Source organism: Mytilus edulis, chromosome 9, assembly GCF_963676685.1.
Source record: "Mytilus edulis chromosome 9, xbMytEdul2.2, whole genome shotgun sequence".
In the NCBI taxonomy this organism is placed as follows: Eukaryota; Metazoa; Mollusca; class Bivalvia; order Mytilida; family Mytilidae; genus Mytilus; species Mytilus edulis.
Window position 1 is genome coordinate 2,936,195 of NC_092352.1, and position 21,157 is coordinate 2,957,351.

The window sequence follows — 21,157 nt, forward strand, 5'->3', positions numbered from 1 at the left end:
TTATTTCATATGACTTTAATAGAACAAGTTAAAAATTCCACTTATTTTGAAATCAAAGTCGGCGGTGCGCTTAGTCGGAACGCTCATCAGCAATGAACTCTATCCATTGGTTACTAAAAGTAATGAAAAGATATACATTTGTTATAATCAGGTACCTCAGACTCGGCGTTCCGTTTACACAATATTCATCAGGGACGCACGTATCACTACATATTGAAATACAAACTAAATACTCAGTCGAAAAGCAATGAAACAATTAACAAAAATTTGCTAAATCCTATAGCAACATCATAAATAGCAGCTTTGCATTTAAAGAAAACAAAATGGAGAGTAAAAGTTTGCTAAGCTGTTCCAACAACAGAACATTTTTCGTAATTGTTTGTTTTTTATAGTGACTAAGATTATAAAATGATGTTGACTTCCGTAAGCTAATTTTGACAATTTTACATATTATATAGATATAGGAAGATGTGGTGTGAGTGCCAATGAGACAACTCTCCATCCAAATAACAATTCAAAAAAAGTACACATTATAGGTCAATGTACGACCTTCAACACGGAGCCTTGGCTCACACCGAACAACAAGCTATAAAGGGCCCCAAAATTACTAGTGTAAAACCATTCAAACGGTATGTCTGTTTGTTTTGTTCATACAATGTTACCAATCTAATGAGATTTTATGCGACTGAATTGCAAGTTAGAAATCGAACAATCTACAAAACCAGGTTTAATTCACCATGTTCTACATTACGAAATGCACCTTCAAAGTCAGGAGTATGAATGTTGTTTTCCACCCGATTGATTTGTTTGAGCTTTTAATATTGTCATTTGATAATAAAGGGACTTTTTAATTTTCCTCGGAGTTCGTTTTTTTGTCATTTAACTTCTCTTTCAAATGTTCATAAATTAACATTTTTCTCAGAATGTAGAGTTATAGCTTTCTGATAAAAATCTAATGGCTAGATATCCTTATATGAACATGTGTTTTTGTTATTTATATTTTATAGATTTTCTCTACAAATTGCTGTACTTAAACACATACATACTTTTTCAGGCGCTGCAAGTTATAAAAGGGTTTGTTACTTTACAAACTGGGTCCAGTATCGTAGTGGAATCGGAAAGTACAAGGCCAATAATGTAGATCCGTTTCTATGCACGCACGTGATTTATGCATTTGCCAAGTTGGAATCAAATTACATCAAACCTTATGAATGGAATGATATAAGTGTGTGGGGTAAGTTTATATAGTCATAGGGTAAGTCTATATATATATAGGGTAAGTCCATATGTATATAGGGTAGGTTCAATAGTGCATAGGATAGGTTCAATAATGCATTGGGTAGGTTCAATGGTGCATAGGATAGGTTCAATGGTGCACAGGGTAGGTTCAATGGTGCATAGGATAGGTTCAATGGTGCACAGGGTAGGTTCAATGGTGCACAGGGTAGGTTCAATGGTGCATAGGATAGGTTCAATGGTGCATATGGTAGGTTCAATGGTGCATAGGGTAGGTTCAATGGTGCATAGGGTAGGTTCAATGGTGCATAGGGTAGGTTCAATGGTGCACAGGGTAGGTTCAATGGTGCACAGGGTAGGTTCAATGGCGCTAAGGATAGGTTCAATGGTGCACATGGTAAATTCAATGGCGTATAGGGTAGGTTCAATGGTGCATAGGGTAGGTTCAAAATTGCATAGGGTACAATCCATTCGTGCATTTGGGTAGTTTCATTATTTAATGAGATAAGTATATTGTTACAAATATTTGTTCTTTGTATTTGTGTTTGTATCCCATTAACTGGCTATTGATGATGATCCATACTTACATGTACAAGATTATATATCGGAAGTCAGTTTGGATTTTTTTTTTTAATAAATCCATCTTTTTTTATATAACATATTTAACTGATTATATATTTATATATAAATTACATAGAAATGTTTTGATCGGTAAAACGCTTTGTTTGTCCATTAATTCTTTTTAAAGAATTAAATGTTGTTGTTTTTTTTTCTATTTTAAAAGAACACGTTTGTTGAAACTAGTGTTTATCTCAAAGTCAATCAAGCAATTAACATTTTCTTATTTATTTGTTTAAGTTTGTTTTAAAACTTTTAGAACACAAATTCAGTTGAAAACGGTTAACATTCATACATTCGGAGTTTAGTATGACGTCCATTATCACTGAACTTGTATATATTTAGGGGCCAGCTGAAGGACGCCTCTGGGTGCGGGAGTTTCTCGCTGCATTGAAGATCCATTGGTGACCTTCGGCTGTTGTCTGCTCTATGGTCGGGTTGTTGCCTCTTTGACACATACCCCATTTCCATCTCAATTTTATTTGTATATCCATTTCAGGACAAGGTCAGTTTGATATGATGCATGATGTAAGAAGTAAAAATCCTGACTTAAAACTGCTGTTAGCTGTTGGAGGGTGGAATCATGGTACCAAACCATTTACAAGAATCGTGGCTAACCAATCAAACATGGATGCATTTGCTACAAATTCAATCAAATTCCTTAGACAGAACGGTTTTGATGGTCTTGACTTAGATTGGGAATATCCTGCCAACAGATGAAGCCCTCCTGAGGACAAAGAGAGATTTACTTCCCTAGTTAAGGTACAAATTATAAATAAAGCACAAAGAAAATGCATCTTCTGTTCAATATTTAAAAGTATAAAATTCAATTTGAAGAATGAAATAAAGGATTAATTATTTTAGTCTTAATTCTACTAAACATATTTCTGTGTTTCAAAATAAATTGATAGCAGACTTTCAAATAAGTAAATGTGAGAAGCTTTATCTTATACCAATCTCCATTTATGAAAGAAAATATTTTTTGACAGACATTAAGAACAAAATATGACAATGAAGATTTAAGAAATGGTAGTTCTCGTCTGTTGTTGACAGCAGCTGTGGCAGCCAGTAAACCGGAAATAGAGAGTGCGTACGAAATCAGGAAAATAGCAGAGTAAAGTTCTAATTTGTTTTTAATTATTTATGTTGAAGATTCATGTAATTTTCTGTTCAATTAAGAAATAAAATTTCACTTCATAAATTAGTATTTCAATTTTAAGACAATATTATCTATTGTATATTATGGATAGAACATATTCGTACACTGAACTATATTTTATGGATAAGCCTGAAGCAATGGTTATATTTATCAATTGAAGACGGTTTTAGTTTACACATATTTTATTTTCAAAATATCTTGTAAAGGGTAACACACGAGTTAGTCTTACTCAGAACGTTTTCTTCGAAGATGTAATATAAATTAACAGAATTTCAAAGTTTGCAAATTATATAAGACATTTCTTTTGGGTCATATTGGATTTTATTGTTATCTATTTCAACATACAGATCACAAATGTGTATCTCCTAAAGAAAATTAAATTTCATACATACTAATTGCTTTATCCTTTTCTTTTCTTCTTCAGAAATTTGGACTTTATAAATCTAATGGCGTTTGATATGAATAGTGATTTTTATAATGGTACACAATGTAATACTCCACTTTATAAATCACTAACTCCATACGAGGCTAATAATGTGGTAAGCAATAATGAATAGTACAAAGTAATAATAAATAATACATAATAATAATAAATAGTACAGAGTAATAATAAATAGTACACAAAGTAATAATAAATAGTACAAAGTAAAATAATGAACTGAAACAAAAATTCAAAACCGAAAATTCCTGATCAAATGGCAAAATCAAAAGCTCATACACATCAAACGAATGGAAAACAACTGTCATACTCCTAATTCCTGTTGCACTTGAGTGTGTTTTCCCTCTTATAGTTGATATGTTTCACTCGGTTTAAGTTTGTAACCCGGATTTGTTTCCTCTCAATCGATTTGTGATTTTTGAACAGCGGTATACTACTGTTGCCTTTATTTATACTCCTGACTTGATACAAACATGTACAAAACAGTTTTTACCTAATTAATCAATGTTGTTTAAGAAGTTAAAGAAATACAACTCTGACTCTCAACCATGATAATAGTTATGTCATGTTTATTGGTAAACCGGATCACAAAGCGGATTTTATATTCGAATTTATATGATAATGCTGTCTATAGAGGTCGAAAATGCATATACGATGCAAGTTTACTTCTTGGACCTTTGATTAAACGTATTATTAAAAGTTGTCCGTTTAACACTATAGTTAAATAATTGAATATTGGCTTTTTGGCCCTTACATTAATATTATTATCAGCAGTTCAACGTTACGAATTATATTGCAATCCAGTTTAGAAAGCTCAAGTTCATTCTTTTCTCATATACTATTTGATATTTAGTCTAAAAAGAATGATACATTTATTAACTGCCAATTGTTTGTTTGCTTCTCTCAAACCAGAAGCCTGAAGTGGAAGACATGGTTTGCTGTCTGTTATATTATATTGTATTGTTTATTCATAAATCAGATTTTTGGTTTTCTCATTTTAATTGTTATTTTGTCATGTCCAATCCGTATATTACTTGCTATACGGCATGTGCTTTACTATTGTTTGCAGTGTTTTCATGGCTCCATTTATTTAAAACGCTATACCTGATTTCACAACGTATTAATGATCACACTGTTTGTTTTAAGGATTTTGCTGTTAAAATGTGGTTAAAATGGCGGCACTCCAAAAGAGAAACTTGTAATGGGTATGGCATCATATGGAAGGTCTTTCATATTGAATAATACATCTGAGACAGGATTGGGTGCGCCTAGTTCCGGCCAGGGTACTGCGGGTTCAACCACTAGAGAAAAGGGGTTCTTGTCATACTATGAGGTAAGTTTGATAAGATAAAGAGATAAAAGATTTTTTTTTTTGTCATTGTCATTGTCATGTATTTTATCTCGGGTTACATGTAAATTCATTCTTAATTTATGGTGGTTTATCACCAGCCCAATAGTCAGCACTTCTGTGTTGACATGACTTATCCTCGACATGGTTTTAATTCTAAATTAACAGTAAATAACACTTGACATTTATGAAATACTAAGGCGTTTTAACCTAAGTGATATATAACCTTAAATGTATTTTGCAAAAAGTTTAGGAATTTTTTGTCCGAAATGCTCTTAAACTTCGTACTTTGTTTGTTGTTTTTTTCTTACTTTTTTTAAATGCGAGTCTGGCGCAAATGCAAATTTCAATCCTGGTTTCTATGGTGAGTTTATTTACATATGAATTCTAACATTTTTTTTCCACATTTCCGTTGATGTCAATGTTATGAAATGCTCACGCTAATCCTTATATCTATATGCCTGCTGTGTCACGGTTAACTTGGTTTTGCTTATGTATCTTTGTTGTATCTTTACAGTAGGGAGAAATGGTTTGTATGGTCTAATGTGCGATTGGTTCTTAATGTATTACTTACAACATAAAGGATCAATGCCTTATGGTGATAAAGTATTTTATGGATATTTTATTATGACTTCAGATATTTTTTTCAATCTAATCAATATTCAAATGCAATCAATAATTATTTATTATCATTCTTTGACAACTAGATCTGCTATGACATTATGTATCAGAATTGGACAGAGATTTGGCTAGATGAACAGAAAGTACCCTACGCGTATCATGATAACCAGTGGATCTCATTCGAAACTCCGAAAAGTATTGCCATTAAAGTAAGTACTTATGTCAGGAAAAGATAACTTTTATATACCAACAATAATTATAAATATTATAACTACTTAACTTTCTATTAAATATTGCAATTGATATAAGATAATAAGGCTCAGAAGGTTTGAAATACATTTTTGAACACTCCCTTTACATTAACGATAAAACGATATTTGGAAAATTTGAACCAAACTTGGTCATAGTCATCATTCACATCTGTCAGTGACTTTCATATGAACAGTATTAAGAACAGGTATCAGAATGGGAAAGTTTCTGGCAGAAGCAGTTTATACAATCAATTAGACAGTTGAATATGTTTTATATATATGTACAAACATTTGTATGTTTGCCAATGAGATAAATCTCCAACAGATACCAAATGACGTAGAAATTAGAAAATATAGGTCATCGTACGACCTTCAACTATGAATAAACCTGAAACCGCATAGCACAGCCAGTTATAAAAGTCCCAAAATGTATTGCAATTCAAAAAGGAAAGCTAACGATCTGATAAAACAATCAGCTAAAAACAAATATAATATACACCAACAAACGACAACTACTGAATTACAGTAGCAGGCTGAATGTAGTGAAAAACAGGCACCAAAACCTCCCTTAATCTGGAAAAAATATTGATTTAAATACGAAATACACTTAGCACATACGCTGTGTTATCTCAGTTACTTAAATTGAGTTCAAAGCAAAAACCAACGCATAAAGTAATTATGTAATCATGTTTTTTTATTCTTTTGTCGGGTTGGTGTCTCTTTGACACATTCCCCATTTCCATTTTATTTAAACTAAGACGAGGAAATCAATCAGTGCACATTCAACGTTCAATGGATTTAGTGTAAAGACGACTTAATAAATTCAACAAATTAAGACTGTTTTACTTAGAACAGAAACTAAAAATCCAATAACTGTAATCAAATTCTGACAGTTATATTCTAGAAGACTTTATCCAGTATAGTCGTTTAACAAGAAGAACTTAAAATTTAAACTTTATAATGTTTTTTTTCCCTAACAGACAAAATACATTATGGATAATGGTTTAGGAGGAGGTATGATGTGGGCATTAGATTTAGATGATTTCCATGGCGTTTGTGGCCAAGGCAAAAACCCTTTGATAACAATGAAGGATGTTTTCAGTGGTAAACCTGGACTTGATTTTGTACCGACTGCACTACCTGTAGTTGTTGGTTAATATCATCAGGTAATTAGCTGTATATCTTAAGTTTTACAGCAGTGAAACATCAAAAGTCCACCAATATAGGTTGCTATAGCGTTATTAAAAGCCTTTTTGTAACTCGTTTTATAAAGTATTTTACATGTTTATCCAAACCACTTTTTTGGGAACTATTTCAATATAGAACACGTCACTGTTTTTGGTATCCTGTGGTGTGTATTGTTAATGGAATATCGTTGTTGATTCGCGGTTTGCATGTTGTGTCGACTATTATGGTATTTGTGTGTGCGTTTCTCTGTTATTAATGTTTGTACTGTTTTTCTGTCACGTAGTGTTTTGTGATATTATTAAACCCAGATTTGTTTTTTCTCAATCGATTTAAGACTTTTGAACACCTGTATACTACTGTTGCCTTTATTTGACAATGTGTTTTTCAAACTTTAATCACTCTTTCTCTTCATTTAAATATTTTCAAACATCTTTTAAGCATAGTATCTTTTATAATTTGAACATTACTATATTGAACATAACTATAAACCATTAAGTGTTATACAAATATATATAGCTGTAATAGTAATTATATTTGACTTTTTTCTTTATTGTAGACGTGATGTCAATAATACGAGGAAGATACATATCGTGAATATGACGCTACATTGTATATACTAAATACTATAAATGAATAAATCAAAGACGAATCTTAGTTTGTAATTGATAAATTGATAAATTGATAAATAAGATTTTGGTGACTGCAATACAAAGCCAGAATGCACGTGGTTTTGTGCTCAGACAAAGCAGATAAGCAACAAACAAAAAATACAAGAGTACAAAATAAAATACCATAGCACCATGGTAATAAGACAATTACTTACTCAAAAGGGCAGATATTTGAAACTAAAGAATCAATATACAAAACTAAAGCTAAAGCTACGTCGAAAACCTTGCAAATATGGGTGTAACCACAGGTGTTCTATAAGTCGGGAAAATATGGCGGGATTGTCTCTTCTTCTTCAAATATAGTTTCAACTTTAAGTCATTGAATAATACGATATTTTGAATAAGTTGTAAATAGTCTGGAATGTTTGGTTATGTGATTTGCAGTATGTGTTGGCTTGATGAGTAGCTATAAACAATTCTAAATAATTAAATCAGACTATTGTTGATCTTTGATGTTACACTGCTGTTATTTTTCCTATTCTCGATTGTAACATTTGTAATTGAGTATGATTTCACATGGTGGGTGGTGCATGTATATCAGAAGACGGGTATCCTATAGCTGTAATAGTAATTATATTTGACTTTTTTCTTTATTGTAGACGTGATGTCAATAATACGAGGAAGATACATATCGTGAATATGACGCTACATTGTATATACTAAATACTATAAATGAATAAATCAAAGACGAATCTTAGTTTGTAATTGATAAATTGATAAATTGATAAATAAGATTTTGGTGACTGCAATACAAAGCCAGAATGCACGTGGTTTTGTGCTCAGACAAAGCAGATAAGCAACAAACAAAAAATACAAGAGTACAAAATAAAATACCATAGCACCATGGTAATAAGACAATTACTTACTCAAAAGGGCAGATATTTGAAACTAAAGAATCAATATACAAAACTAAAGCTAAAGCTACGTCGAAAACCTTGCAAATATGGGTGTAACCACAGGTGTTCTATAAGTCGGGAAAATATGGCGGGATTGTCTCTTCTTCTTCAAATATAGTTTCAACTTTAAGTCATTGAATAATACGATATTTTGAATAAGTTGTAAATAGTCTGGAATGTTTGGTTATGTGATTTGCAGTATGTGTTGGCTTGATGAGTAGCTATAAACAATTCTAAATAATTAAATCAGACTATTGTTGATCTTTGATGTTACACTGCTGTTATTTTTCCTATTCTCGATTGTAACATTTGTAATTGAGTATGATTTCACATGGTGGGTGGTGCATGTATATCAGAAGACGGGTATCCTGTTGGGACACAAGGTCTCGCTCTCTTTGGATTTTATTCAGTTTCCTCAGTATTATTGCTTTTTGGTTTTTTTTTTTTTTTTAACTTTTCTCTTCCTTATCCTAACCTAGAGGTTTGAACGTCAGTTAAAAGGGGGCGAAAGATACCTGAGGGCAGTCAAACTCAAACTCATAGATCGAAAATAAACTGGAAACGAAATGGCTAAAAAAGAAAAAGACACACATATAGATAATAGAACAACAACACACAACATAGAAAACTAAACACTAAGCAATACGAACCACACCTAAAACTGGGGGTGATCTCAGGTGCTCCGGAAGGGTAAGCAGATCCTGATCTACATGTTTCACCCGTCGTTTTGCTCATTTATTAAAAAAACGATGAATAGTCTAATTCGGTAGGTCACATTCGGGAAAAGGGAAGGAAATACCAATTACGACCTAAGGAACATATCCGATATTAGGTGTGAAAAGGTTATTCAATAACGGCCAACCAACTCGTGATGGCGTGCGTAAAATTTACGAAGAAATGATTTGAACTTCACCATTTGGAACTTTTGGTCTAATAGCCTCCTTGTGAGCCGCAACCCTCTATCTATTGATTTGTGAGCCATTTCTAGTTGCAATATGTTGTATGTTTGTCTATGTATGTTGATGTTTGTTTTGTTGCGTTCCAAAGATCCTGTTGTTCCTTTGTTTTCCTTTTATAGTTTATGTTTTTCCCTCAGTTTTAGTTGGTAACCCGGATTTATTTTTTCTCAATCGATTTATGACTTTTGAACACCGGTATACTACTGTTGCCTTTATTTATGAGTTCTTGTTTTATAAAAGAAAATAAAGCCTTCATGTCTCCTGCGTTAAGAGCATGATATAAATCGGACCTTAATATTTTGTTAATGGTATGAATTTTTTGAAAAACTAAGGATTGTCTTATCCCAGGCATAGATCACCTTAGTCGTATTTGGCACAACTTTTAGAAATTTTTGATCCTCAATGATCTTCAACCTTGCACTTGTTTGGCTTTTTAAATATTTTGATATGAGCGTCACCGATGAGTCTTATGTAGACGCGTACTAAATTATAATCCTGGTACCTTTGATAACTAATTAAGATAAATAATGTTTAATAAGATGGAAACAGAAAAAAAACCCAGAAGTTATAATATCCAAACTGTTTAATTAAATCATTTAGAAAATTATTCATCTGTACATTGACATTGTTATTGTATAACGACATCTATAAGCGATGTCAGAGCTATGGGAGGACTAACGAAGACGTGTTCCTTCTATTTTCCGTTTATTCAACAGTCAATATGTCCACTGCGTCTAATACTAAACATAAAATCTCCCAAAATGCAGCTGTAAATCAACTATAGTTTAATGAAGATTATTTATAGAATTGATCCAGATGATACTGAAAAAAGAAAATCACAAAAATACTAAACTCCGAGGAAAATTCAAAATGGAAAATCCCTAATCAAATACATCGTATGAATATCTTTGGTCATAACTTAGTCAGATGTAAAGTCTGTTTGTGTTTTCGGATACAAGAACAGTTCTCGTCGCCGTCTTCTTTTCGCGAACGCAAACATTGAACGATATTAACTAGCAAAGATAAAAACAGCATCCCTGCCAAAACAAAAATAATATATTTGTTGTCCAAATCTTTTACTAAATCTGAAATAAAAAAAAAAATCAAATACAGTTTTTTTTAAGTTTGTTATATCAATTCAATTTAATATTTTATTTACATCTCTCCTTATGTATAAAATTACACAATACATTTATAAAAGATACATTTTGTATACATAAGCCAATCTTTACATATTTATGAGAGACGATTACAACTAAAACAATATGTACGTACATTATAAATATCAAACATGAAAGGTAAAAGTATACAACATAATTATTCTACTATTACACGGCTGGTAATCTACACACGCAGAACATTTGGTTCTGCAATGAAAACCGTGAGAGGATTTTCCGGTTGTGCTTGAGTGGAGTAATTGTCACCGCTTCAAAAGGTATGTACATTTCTAAATCTCAATTTTCTTATTCAACTGATCAAAATATTGAAAATCAGAGAATGCTATGCTGTGGTGAATACTTTAACGAAGAAATACATGTATCATTTACTGTTGTACGTAGAGTTGAACTCTTACATAATCAGTTGCCCCACGAGAAATCGCCTAAAAAGTGACATTTTAATTTTAAAATGGTTCTATTTACAGACCTACAAGTTCAAATTTAGTTTTTTTTAGGGCAATGGGTATGAATGTTGTTTTTGGCGGCGTGTACGCTGTCCGGTGTTGATAGACGTCTTAATAATTCAAAAAACTACATTTTTTTCATTAAGTCATGCGTGAGGGGATCGGTTCTGATTGAGTACATCGTGAATGCGTGAGGGGAAGTACAAATCATATCTTTATATTCAAGCTATGAGTCGTTGAAACTTACCTAAATAAGGTTACATTGTTCATGAAAAAACACATAATGTGTGCTAAAAAAATCACTGAGATTGATATTGAAATAAATTGTTGGAACCTAGGGTTTAATAATATGTTTCACGAAGAATAAAAACAAAAAATGTTGTCAACGATAACCAAAAATACTGCAGAGATGTTGGGGAGTATCTCATTCGTCTTGATTCGTCCTTTTCAAACCACTCAACAATGTCCAAAAACAGGTCGAATGCAATGTTGTTTTAAAGGAAAACGTCCACTAATGAAAAAAAAAATCAAAAATGTTTCCCTTTTCCCTACGTCTGAGAGTTTATCTAAAGCACTTTGAAAAACTTTATGTTCTTCCTCAATGTCTTCCATGTGGTCTTTCTCGTGGTCTACTACGTGGTCTTCTTCTGTGACTTCTTCTATGTCTTCTTCGTTGTCTAATACATGCTCTTCCTTATGGTCTTCCTCGAGATTATCTTGGCTTACATCGATGTTCGTGAATAATAAATTCTGTATATCTGCCCTTTTTGTTTCGGAAATTTCGTGATTTTGGGTGAACGGATTACGTCTAATATATATAAGTGTTGAAGTTTTGATCGGCGATATACTTTTCTTTAATATATGTGGTGATCTCTGTGACGTATATTTGACGACAGGACTACTCCCACAGGGTTTAGTTCGCGTCGAGGGCGGGGATAACTTTTATCTCCATGGCTTTTTGTAGAGAGTCAATTTTAGTCCTCTTTTCCTTTTACCTTTGAATAATGGCATTTTCTGAATTTGAGCAAACAATTTTAAATAGTTTGATTTCATTGAATCAGTGATCAGTTTACATCTGTTAAAGTATAAGGACAAATCTGTGATGATTTTTAATCAGCATTGATCAAATTTATTGAGTCAACAAAAGTCACAAAGCCAAAGATTAAAAAATATTTCTGTACTTCCCCTCACGCATTCACGATGTCCTCAATCAGAACCGATCCCCTCACGCATGACTTAATGAAAAAATGTAGTTTTTTGAATTATTAAGACGTCTATCAACACCGGACAGCGTACACGCCGCCAAAAACAACATTCATACCCATTGCCCTAAAAAAAACTAAATTTGAACTTGTAGGTCTGTAAATAGAACCATTTTAAAATTAAAATGTCACTTTTTTAGGCGATTTCTCGTGGGGCAACTGATTTTGTAAGAGTTCAACTCTACGTACAACAGTAAATGATATATGTATTTCTTCGTTAAAGTATTCACCACAGCATAGCATTCTCTGATTTTTAATATTTTGATCAGTTGAATAAGAAAATTGAGATTTAGAAATGTACATACCTTTTGAAGTGGTGACAATTACTCCACTCAAGCACAACCGGAAAATCCTCTCACGGTTTTCATTGCAGAACCAAATGTTCTGCGTGTGTAGATTACCAGCCGTGTATTATTTACAATATAAAACTTCTCGGCGTCTTTTCAGAATAAAATTACAGGTTTTTGCACATAATCTTATAATATCTTGATTCCGAAATAAAAAAATACCATTTTCTGACAATCTGTAAAATTATTAAAATACTCCACAATTTTAAGAGATTCAGAAAAAAGATCTTGTCGAAGATCATTATAAACATAAATGATAAATGTTCTCGTGAATTAATCAATCAATGGAAAATAAATTAAAAACAATTCATTGCATTCATGATAAAAAATCATGGGTCTGAAATAGACATGTATACTATGTTACGTATACGAACTTTCTTCCGAAAGGATTGAAATAAGGTAAATCTTTAAATTAAAACTCAGGCAGGGTTACATCAAAGGACTATTAGTTTATTAGAATCGCGAGTTTCATAGGCCTGGGGTGATTTTCACGAAGTTTGTTGAACGGTTTTACTGTCTCAACTTCTGAACAATTTTCAAAAGCTTGTATATCATTTTCCTTTTGGTTTCTTCTATCTTTGTTTATGATTTGAAATGTTGTTTGACTTTTGTGTGTTAGCAGGAGTGTCCACACTTTTTTACTAATTTCAAATTGATATTATTGCCCTCCATTCTAAAATTCAAATAAATGATTTATTTAGTTTTGATACGTTCAAAAAGTGTGGTATGCTTCGGATGGAGAAAGACACATGTACAACAAAAATGTATGACAAAAATTAAAAAACAAAATCCAAAGTAAACTTAAAAGACGGTGATAACGGGTTATTTTCGTGCAACGTGTTTTGCCATTTTTATTTCACGTGCAGCCGTGAAAAGGTTCGTTATTCGTCGTGTTTCGTGAAATCGGTAACTGATCAACGTACAAGACATTTTTAATTGCTCGTTCATCGTGAAATGGAAATTTCATTTCACGTTCGTCCGTGCAGATACCTCCCTTTAAGTCCCTCTAAAAATAGAGGGAAGTCCATATAAAACAAATGTTAGACTTCATTAACCAATTAATGGAAGACAACTGTCATATTCCTGACTTGCAATAGACATTACTCTCTTGTGTGTGTTTAAAATTGATTTACACAACAACTATCTTATTTTATCTTAATGATGTATAAATACCTCTGGAATATTCTTGTGAATCTGGAACATTTAACTTTGATGTTGTTGTGGAACTTGGTGATAATGTAACTTCTGTATGGTCTGTTTCTGTCAACGAGATTGATCCTAATGTCGTCGGGACTGGTTCTGTTGTATCAACAGTTGACGTATCAGTTATAACTGTTGGTAATAAAGAGTCATTAAATGTTCTCAACAATTCTGTGGCAGATGACGATACTTCTGTCGATGTTTTATCTGTCCAATCAAATTGTTCCGACTGTGTGGTTAGTTCTGAGACTGTTGAATTTAGCCTCTCTGTCGATGTTTTATCTGTCCAATCAAATTGTTCCGACTGTGTGGTTAATTCTGAGGCTGGTGAATTCAGCCTTTCTGTCGATGTATTTTGCATTTCACTGGATTGCTTTATTGATTTGTCTGTTGACTCCATATCTGTATCAGACGTATAGCTTGTTGTTTGATCAGTTTGTATTTGAGTATGGCTATCAGTAGGGATAGCATGAGTTGTTGATTCTCTCGTTAAGATAATATCTTGAGTTGAATGACTGGTTGATTTATCACTTTTACTAGATACTGGAGTTGTTGTAGTATCTTTAGTTGAGAATATGTCATTGAAAAAACTTTCTGTAGATGTATATATGGTTTCTGTAAGAGTGTCATCAGAAGTTTTAAGAGTAGTTATATCTGCAGTTGATGATATTGGTGTTGAAATATATTCATGAGAAGAAGCGTTGAACATATTTTTCATTTTACTGGTCAATGGGTAGGCACCATTTCCACAGATGCCATTAAAATCATCAAGATCAATAGCCCATACCATAGCCCCTCCTAAATCGTTTGCTATTATGTAGTTTACCTGTAAATACATATAACCAATACCTTATTTAATACAATATTTTTTTATACATTTTCATAATAGCGGGCGGTTTGGCTAGCCATAAAACCAGGTTCAATCCACCATTATTTTCTTAATGTGTCCTGCACCAAGTCAGGAATATGGCAGTTGTTATCAAGTAGTCTGTTTTTGTGTTTATTGACGTTTGTTTCTGTAGCAGTTCAGTGTTTTGTTGTTTAGTTGTTTCTGCTTAAAGTTGATGTGTTTCTCTCGGTTTTTTGGTTTGTGACCTGGATTTGTTTTCGTTTAATCGATTTGAACAGTGGTATACTATTGTTCAAATTGTTGCCTTTAGAGCATTTGGCTTTGTCAGGTTTTACGAATTTTTAATTTTAAAATTTACCTTCAAGGTATTTTTGTTTATACTTTTTATATATAAGAAAGTCGTTGAATAATAAACGATAAACAGAACATATATGGCCGGATTGTTTGACATATATGGCCGGATTGTTTGACAAGACATATGCGTTTAAGATTGTTAGAATTTAAACTGATATAATAGTAAAATACATAGTAAAGCAACTGTAGTTAAAAGGTTATAAAAACGATAAATACTGACGGCAGTCCAAGATTTCCAACATGAATTAAACATCACAGTCAAGATATGCTTTGAATGTTCCAATAGTAATATTAGTTATTCATGAATATCATTTCGTAACACTAATCCTATATATTGTAAAAGATATTACACATTTTGATGATCTTAATTTAAGCTGTAACCTTTATTTCAATACTTCTAAGATCATCAAATCCAACCCACTGGTTTCCATGATAGGCATATGGTACTTGTTGTTTGTCAAGCCACACCTCTGTCCAGTTCTCTGTTTGGATTTTTGAACATATCTTAGTAATAAAAAAAAAACTGACATTTTTACAATTTCATTATCTTCACTGAATATACTGTCTTTTCATGTTTTGTTTTCCATTACCACTTAGGATGGTGTGATTTGTTTTAGATAACTTTGATATAGTGAACTTCAGGGTTCAATTTTAATAATAGTAGAAGGTTTTTTTTAATGGAATGTCCGAAATGGTATATTTTGGTTTTGATATTCCAGTAGAGAAATAATTCCATTTCACTAAAATCTTGAGATTTCAACTGACTCAGGCTAAAAGCTCATCTGTTCACCACTCTATTGTTTTGGTGCTTTTATCTGTTCTATAATAAACGTAAAACACTATTACGCACTTTTCATGATCAAGCTTTGAGAGGAAAGCGTAAACCCAAACAGGATGATCAAGACCTTAAGACGTGATGATCAATATTGCCAAACCATTGGCAATCATAAGCATGATTCGTTAGTTACGGTAACTTTTGGTATTACTGCATGCAAAATCTTACCTCATAATAAGCCAACACACTGCTCTCTCTGGTATAAGGTCCAGCTGTACCACGACCAATAGATGGCGCACCTAACCCTGTGTTCATGGTATTACTCAATGTGAAAGACCTTCCGTATGTAGGAAACCCCATGATCAGTTTTTCTTTCGGTGCTCCTCCATCTAACCACATTTTAACTGCATAATCCTGCAATAAGTACATTTTTGTAAAGCGTGTAAATCAGGATAGAAGGTGTATGTTTGCATGGATATAGAAGTTATCAACATTTCGATGTTACTAAAAAACCAAATTGCAACATTAAAGTGTACCAATGCCAATTGATAACAGAAAATCAACGTCTTTATTTAGGTTGATAACTAAACCAAAAGCAAAAGATAATCCAACAACAGTATACACTTCATGCTTCTGGTTTGTTAAAGGCATATACAGAAAAATGGTAGAATAAAAAATGTTGGGTCTTACATGGGAGAGTGGGGTAAAAGTACAATTTTAGAACAACATGTTAACATCTACTGGAAATAAGATCATCTGATAGTTTTATCCACACTTACAACGTTGAAGCCAAAAACTGCCGAGTCATTATATGGACTGTGATGACTCGTTACTGTGTTATAAACTTCAACAAAATCGTATGTCATTAGGTTTATAAAATCCAAATATCTGAAGAAAAAAAATAAACATTTATAAAAAATCATTTGAACGTTTATATGAATACTTATTTCGAAATAGTTATTACTGTTCTAAACAGACGCTTTGGTTTTCTTTTTAAAAAACGATACTGTTTTAGACCAAAACTTGACAATACTTTAAAAACATCAAGGCCAATAAAGAGATTATAAGTTTCATTTCCTGAATATAATAGGTAAATAGGTTTATTTGTAGAAACCATTGATTTACAGATTACGTACTATCTTATTTAATTTATTTTTTTATAAAAATACGGAGACGTTGATTGCAAATGAGACAACTTCTAACCAAAGTTCAAAAATTGATGCAAGAAATTATAGGCAACCGTAAGGCCTTCAAAAATGAGAAGAAACTATACCATAAAGTCGGCCTTTAAAGATCCCGTAAAATTTATGATGTGCAATTCCGTTTGAAATAAATTATAAACAAAATTCCAAACCAAATCGATGTATCTATGGAAAGATTTAGTTTAGGCTTCAAGTAATTTGTGGTTACGAAATCCCTGAATAGTTTACCAGTAATATATAGATTTCGCTCATTGAAATCCAAACTCCACTGCTGAGACTGACATTACGAACGAGTTGAGATAAATAAACACCGTGAGACGGTGCCAAAGGAACATCACCGTTCTAGAAAAAGGAAAATTAACAATAGGGAACAGAAAAATCGTCCCTTTTGTCTAAAATTTTTGTGAAGAGTTTTTCGTGTATATCTGAAAAATATCTTAATCTAGGAATGGACAGTTATGGCTGTTAATATTTCTGTAAATTTCTTTGGGTAAATTTTGGAAAACTCAGTATTGTCTGCTCTCTGCGTATGTCAATGTATAGCGAACTTCGATTGAATTAGAATATATATGTCAACCATAGGACTGATTTTTCAATTTGGAGTAGTAAAGTATGTATACGCAATGTTGATGCAGTGCTGTCTTAGAAAGTTTATCCCATTTAGTCTATGTTGTCAAGGAAAGACAGAATTTCAGATACTACTTAGTCAGAATAATTTTTTAAAACAAACATTGTGATATATAAAAGTAAAGTGTATATTTATTTGTCAATACAAAGTTTAACAGTTACAAGTAAAGTGGATCCTACATATATATTATTTTCTATTATCCGTTGTTTTCATCTTTTGAGGGTACCCCCTTCCCCTCCTCGATAACTTATGTATCGCCTTATTTTATAACAGCATAACTAAGTTGGTAACTTACAGTGATATTTTGTCGATTTCATATGCAGATTCTACTGTTCCCCTGCCTGCTGAAACAGCAGCTGTTAATAACAGTCGTGACCGCCCGGATGTTAACTCTTCATTGTCATACTTTGAACGTAATGTCTGCAAAAAAGACACAGCTTTTAAGTCATGTTATACAGCTATCCTTTAAAATACTAAGTTAAATCCATTTAGATCATTTGGAGTTTGTTATATTGCGATGTATCTATTGTTGAAGGTCTTATGTCAAGCTCTTGGTGGCTCTTGAGTTGCTTATGAAAAATACCTCATTTAAGTATGAGGGAACACCTTATTTATTCATAATTTTATTTACAATCAATTAGAATAATGTGTCACTTACTTTTACCAATGTTGTAAATCTATATTTGTCCTCTGGGGGGCTACCTCTACTACCAGGATACTCCCAGTCAATGTCAAGGCCGTCAAAACCATGTGTTCTGAGATAATTCAATGAGTTCTGTGCGAATGCGTCCATATTTAACTGGTTGGACACCAATGTAGAAAATGGTCCGCTTCCATGATTCCATCCGCCAATAGCTAAGAGAACTTTTAATTCCGGATTTATTAATTTGAGTTCATTAGCCATTTCATACTGACCTTTACCTTAAAAAAGAGTATACAAAAGTAATCTTTGTTTTATGCACATTTTTGCAGTGATTTTTCTAAAGCACAAAAGGGTAAAGTAGAATATAAAAAACATTTTATATATACTTTTATACTTTTACAAGCAAAAAGTTAAACGCAGTCAGAAACACTGAGTTTATAGTTAAACTTTTCATCGCAAATTTTGATTATTAAAGAATAAACCTCACAGTACTCAGACTTTAATTGTTATTTTAGTGTTTTGTTCTCTGTAATTTTCTCTTTTGAAATTTTTCTTTGCTTTTGAGCAAACCTAAGTAATCGTCCTCAACCTAAAAACTTAAAATATGTACACAACTTATCTACGCCAAAAGGAAAGCAGTATGTATAGGAGTAAGAGCACACTGGTCGGCTCGGAGTCAGAATAAAATGTCATGATAACAGATAGGCAAACTTTTCCTAAGAGAGTTAAAATTTGTGACAGAGTCGCTATCCATCAACCAATACAGTAGCAACTGAAGCTGTGCTGTTCAAACACAAATCAACAATAGACGACTGATGATTGATCAAAACTTTGTCTCCAAAACTGATAAGGACCAACAACATTGACTCAACCGTTAATGCTTTCATTGAATTATTCGTTCATTTTGTGTCTTTCTTTTACAATTTCATTTCTTGTTCTCTATAAAGAAATAAGAAAAAACAGCACTGGCAGTAACAGTGGTACAATCAGTTTTAACTTACTGGATTTGGTGATGTCATTCTCTTCATATGACTGGATAGTATTTCCGGACACTTTGGCAAATGCATATATTACATGGGTACATAAAAATGGATCAATTTTATCCGCCGTATATTTTCCAATACCGGTTCGATATTGTGACCAGTTCGTGAAGAAGCAGACTCTTTTGTAACTAGAAATAACTGTAAAAGGATTCAAGTTATTACATTGATATTATAGGTAATATTTGTTATTTTACTTTTTTACATTGATTTTACACATTGTCAAACTTCAGCACTATAGATAAAATTGCTTTACCGTTCTGATATCAATTTAGATTAGTTAACCAAAACGTCACTTTTCATTGTCGGATCACGTTTATTCCATATATTTTCCCTCTTTTACTCATACCCTTATGTAAGTAAATTGTTTTGACTTCGAGCAAAGTATATTCAGTTATTTCAAGACGGTTGTGCACTTCAATTTAATATTATATTATTAAAGTATCATCCTTCAACAAGTACAATCGGTATTTACAAATTGTAAAACAATACTACATGAAATGAAAACCTTCTAAACAGAGTTATGAGATACTATTGATATGAATATAAGATACGTTACATTAAACAATATGAAATAAAGTACTAAAATGTGGAGGTCTTCTTAACATTGAATAACAGGTTTTCGTACACACACGTATCATTTTTACATCTGAGAATAAAAATATAAAGTTTGGTTGTCAGGTATCTAAATTTTATTAAATGTTTCAGCAACGTAACATGAATGGTTTCCTAAATCGTCAAAAAGAGGAAATTTAATAAAACATGAAATTTGTCTTTAATAAAACCATCATATGTATAACACACTCTGTATTATAAAACTATATGTGCATATCTCCCAGTATCAATCCTTAGTGGGGCAACACCACATATAGATTTGGCGAAAGCTCCTCTGTGTCTATAGAAGGCAATTACATTTGTGCATGTACAGTATATATCATATTTGTTTTGAGTAGCGAATAACATATATCCTACTTACCGGCTATATAAGTTACAGACTTACCTTCACAGTGTAAGCATAGTATCAAACAAACACCGGTCCGAATCATAGCAACGCTGTCTGAAAATGTATATTTCAATGAAATTCTACCCGCAAATAATTTAATTCAATTCTCTCTCTCTCTCTTTCTCTCTCATTTCACTCACTATATTGGTTAATACATGTGTATTTTTCTTCATTAAAGAACAACCCAAATTATCAATGAAACAAGAGGCTACTAAGAGCCTGAATCGCTAACCTGGTATAAATATGCAATTTTGATATTTGTTTACGGAATATGATAAGATAATAATCAGCGGTGAGGATTATGATTCTGCAGTCATCTTATCATATATATATATAGTAAACTTAAAAAGAATTGTGGGTGTTCTATCAACCATCCACCCACGAATCATACAGAAAATATGACGAACTTGTGAAACGCCATGTGTAAACTTAGATACAAAATGTTTAGTTATTTAAGAATAATTCATAAATAATAATCGAAAGAGTGTTATCAAAATAATCAGTTACTTTACCTAAATTATTAAATGTTAATATTTTGCACTTAAATTATAAGACACATTTCTTGTTTGGAGGAAGGCCTTACCCATGTTACCGTGTTAGTTGAAAACTGTACATAAAAGACAGATAGATATTACTGAAGATATTACTAAAGTATTACAAAGAATCGGTATAGAATGTATACTGCTTGTTAGATATTTCATTGATCCGTTCAAGGTTAGCAATTTGAACCCATTCCTTAGTCTTATTATAAATGTTTAACAATGGTAAAGTCTAAATTAAATCAATGTTTTAAATAGGAAGTAATTTACCTGCAACTGTGACCACAGATAATTGCATAATTATTTTCCT

At 32.2% G+C, this 21,157-nt stretch overlaps 4 protein-coding genes across 5 annotated transcripts in view; 3 read left to right on the forward strand and 1 right to left on the reverse strand.

Moving 5' to 3' along the window:
- LOC139487492 (leucine-rich repeat serine/threonine-protein kinase 1-like) overlaps positions 1-21,157 on the forward strand; it is a 203,550-nt gene that overhangs the window by 121,218 nt on the left and 61,175 nt on the right. The gene's annotated exons all lie outside the window — the stretch shown is intronic.
- Positions 324-2,574, forward strand: LOC139489389 (acidic mammalian chitinase-like). The gene is made up of 3 exons (XM_071275702.1): positions 324-330; positions 1,055-1,234; positions 2,354-2,574. Exons 1-3 carry the CDS (start codon positions 324-326, stop codon positions 2,572-2,574), a joined length of 408 nt encoding a protein of 135 aa, XP_071131803.1.
- LOC139487501 (acidic mammalian chitinase-like) lies at positions 2,842-7,503 on the forward strand. Its single transcript, XM_071272354.1, has 6 exons — positions 2,842-2,968; positions 3,438-3,552; positions 4,599-4,785; positions 5,508-5,630; positions 6,653-6,838; positions 7,417-7,503. The coding sequence occupies exons 3-5, from the start codon at positions 4,654-4,656 to the stop codon at positions 6,827-6,829; spliced, it is 432 nt and encodes a 143-aa protein (XP_071128455.1). The 5' UTR covers positions 2,842-2,968; positions 3,438-3,552; positions 4,599-4,653; the 3' UTR covers positions 6,830-6,838; positions 7,417-7,503.
- On the reverse strand, positions 9,949-21,019 carry LOC139487493 (chitinase-3-like protein 1). Of its 2 annotated transcripts, none has more exons than XM_071272342.1 (10): positions 20,901-21,019; positions 20,306-20,362; positions 19,267-19,446; positions 18,281-18,543; positions 17,918-18,042; positions 16,572-16,680; positions 16,021-16,206; positions 15,399-15,521; positions 13,787-14,639; positions 9,949-10,468 (listed from the first exon to the last, which is right to left on the reverse strand). In XM_071272342.1, exons 2-10 carry the CDS (start codon positions 20,349-20,351, stop codon positions 10,296-10,298), a joined length of 2,058 nt encoding a protein of 685 aa, XP_071128443.1. In that variant the 5' UTR covers positions 20,352-20,362; positions 20,901-21,019; the 3' UTR covers positions 9,949-10,295. The 2 variants fall into 2 exon arrangements, with proteins under 2 accessions (XP_071128443.1, XP_071128442.1); XM_071272341.1 differs by having other exon boundaries at positions 20,892-20,921.

Coding starts and splice junctions, on each gene's coding strand:
- LOC139489389 (XM_071275702.1), top strand. Junction 1,235..2,353: donor GAATGATATAAGTGTGTGGG/GTAAGTTTATAT, acceptor TATCCATTTCAG/GACAAGGTCAGTTTGATATG.
- LOC139487493 (XM_071272341.1), bottom strand. Junction 19,447..20,305: donor ACTATGCTTACACTGTGAAG/GTAAGTCTGTAA, acceptor ATCCTTTTACAG/TTATTTCTAGTTACAAAAGA. Junction 10,469..13,786: donor TTCACAAGAATATTCCAGAG/GTATTTATACAT, acceptor TTTTTATTTCAG/ATTTAGTAAAAGATTTGGAC.
- LOC139487501 (XM_071272354.1), top strand. CDS start 4,654: ATGGGTATGGCATCATATGGAAGGTCTTTCATATTGAATAATACATCT. Junction 4,786..5,507: donor GGTTCTTGTCATACTATGAG/GTAAGTTTGATA, acceptor TTTGACAACTAG/ATCTGCTATGACATTATGTA. Junction 5,631..6,652: donor CGAAAAGTATTGCCATTAAA/GTAAGTACTTAT, acceptor TTTCCCTAACAG/ACAAAATACATTATGGATAA.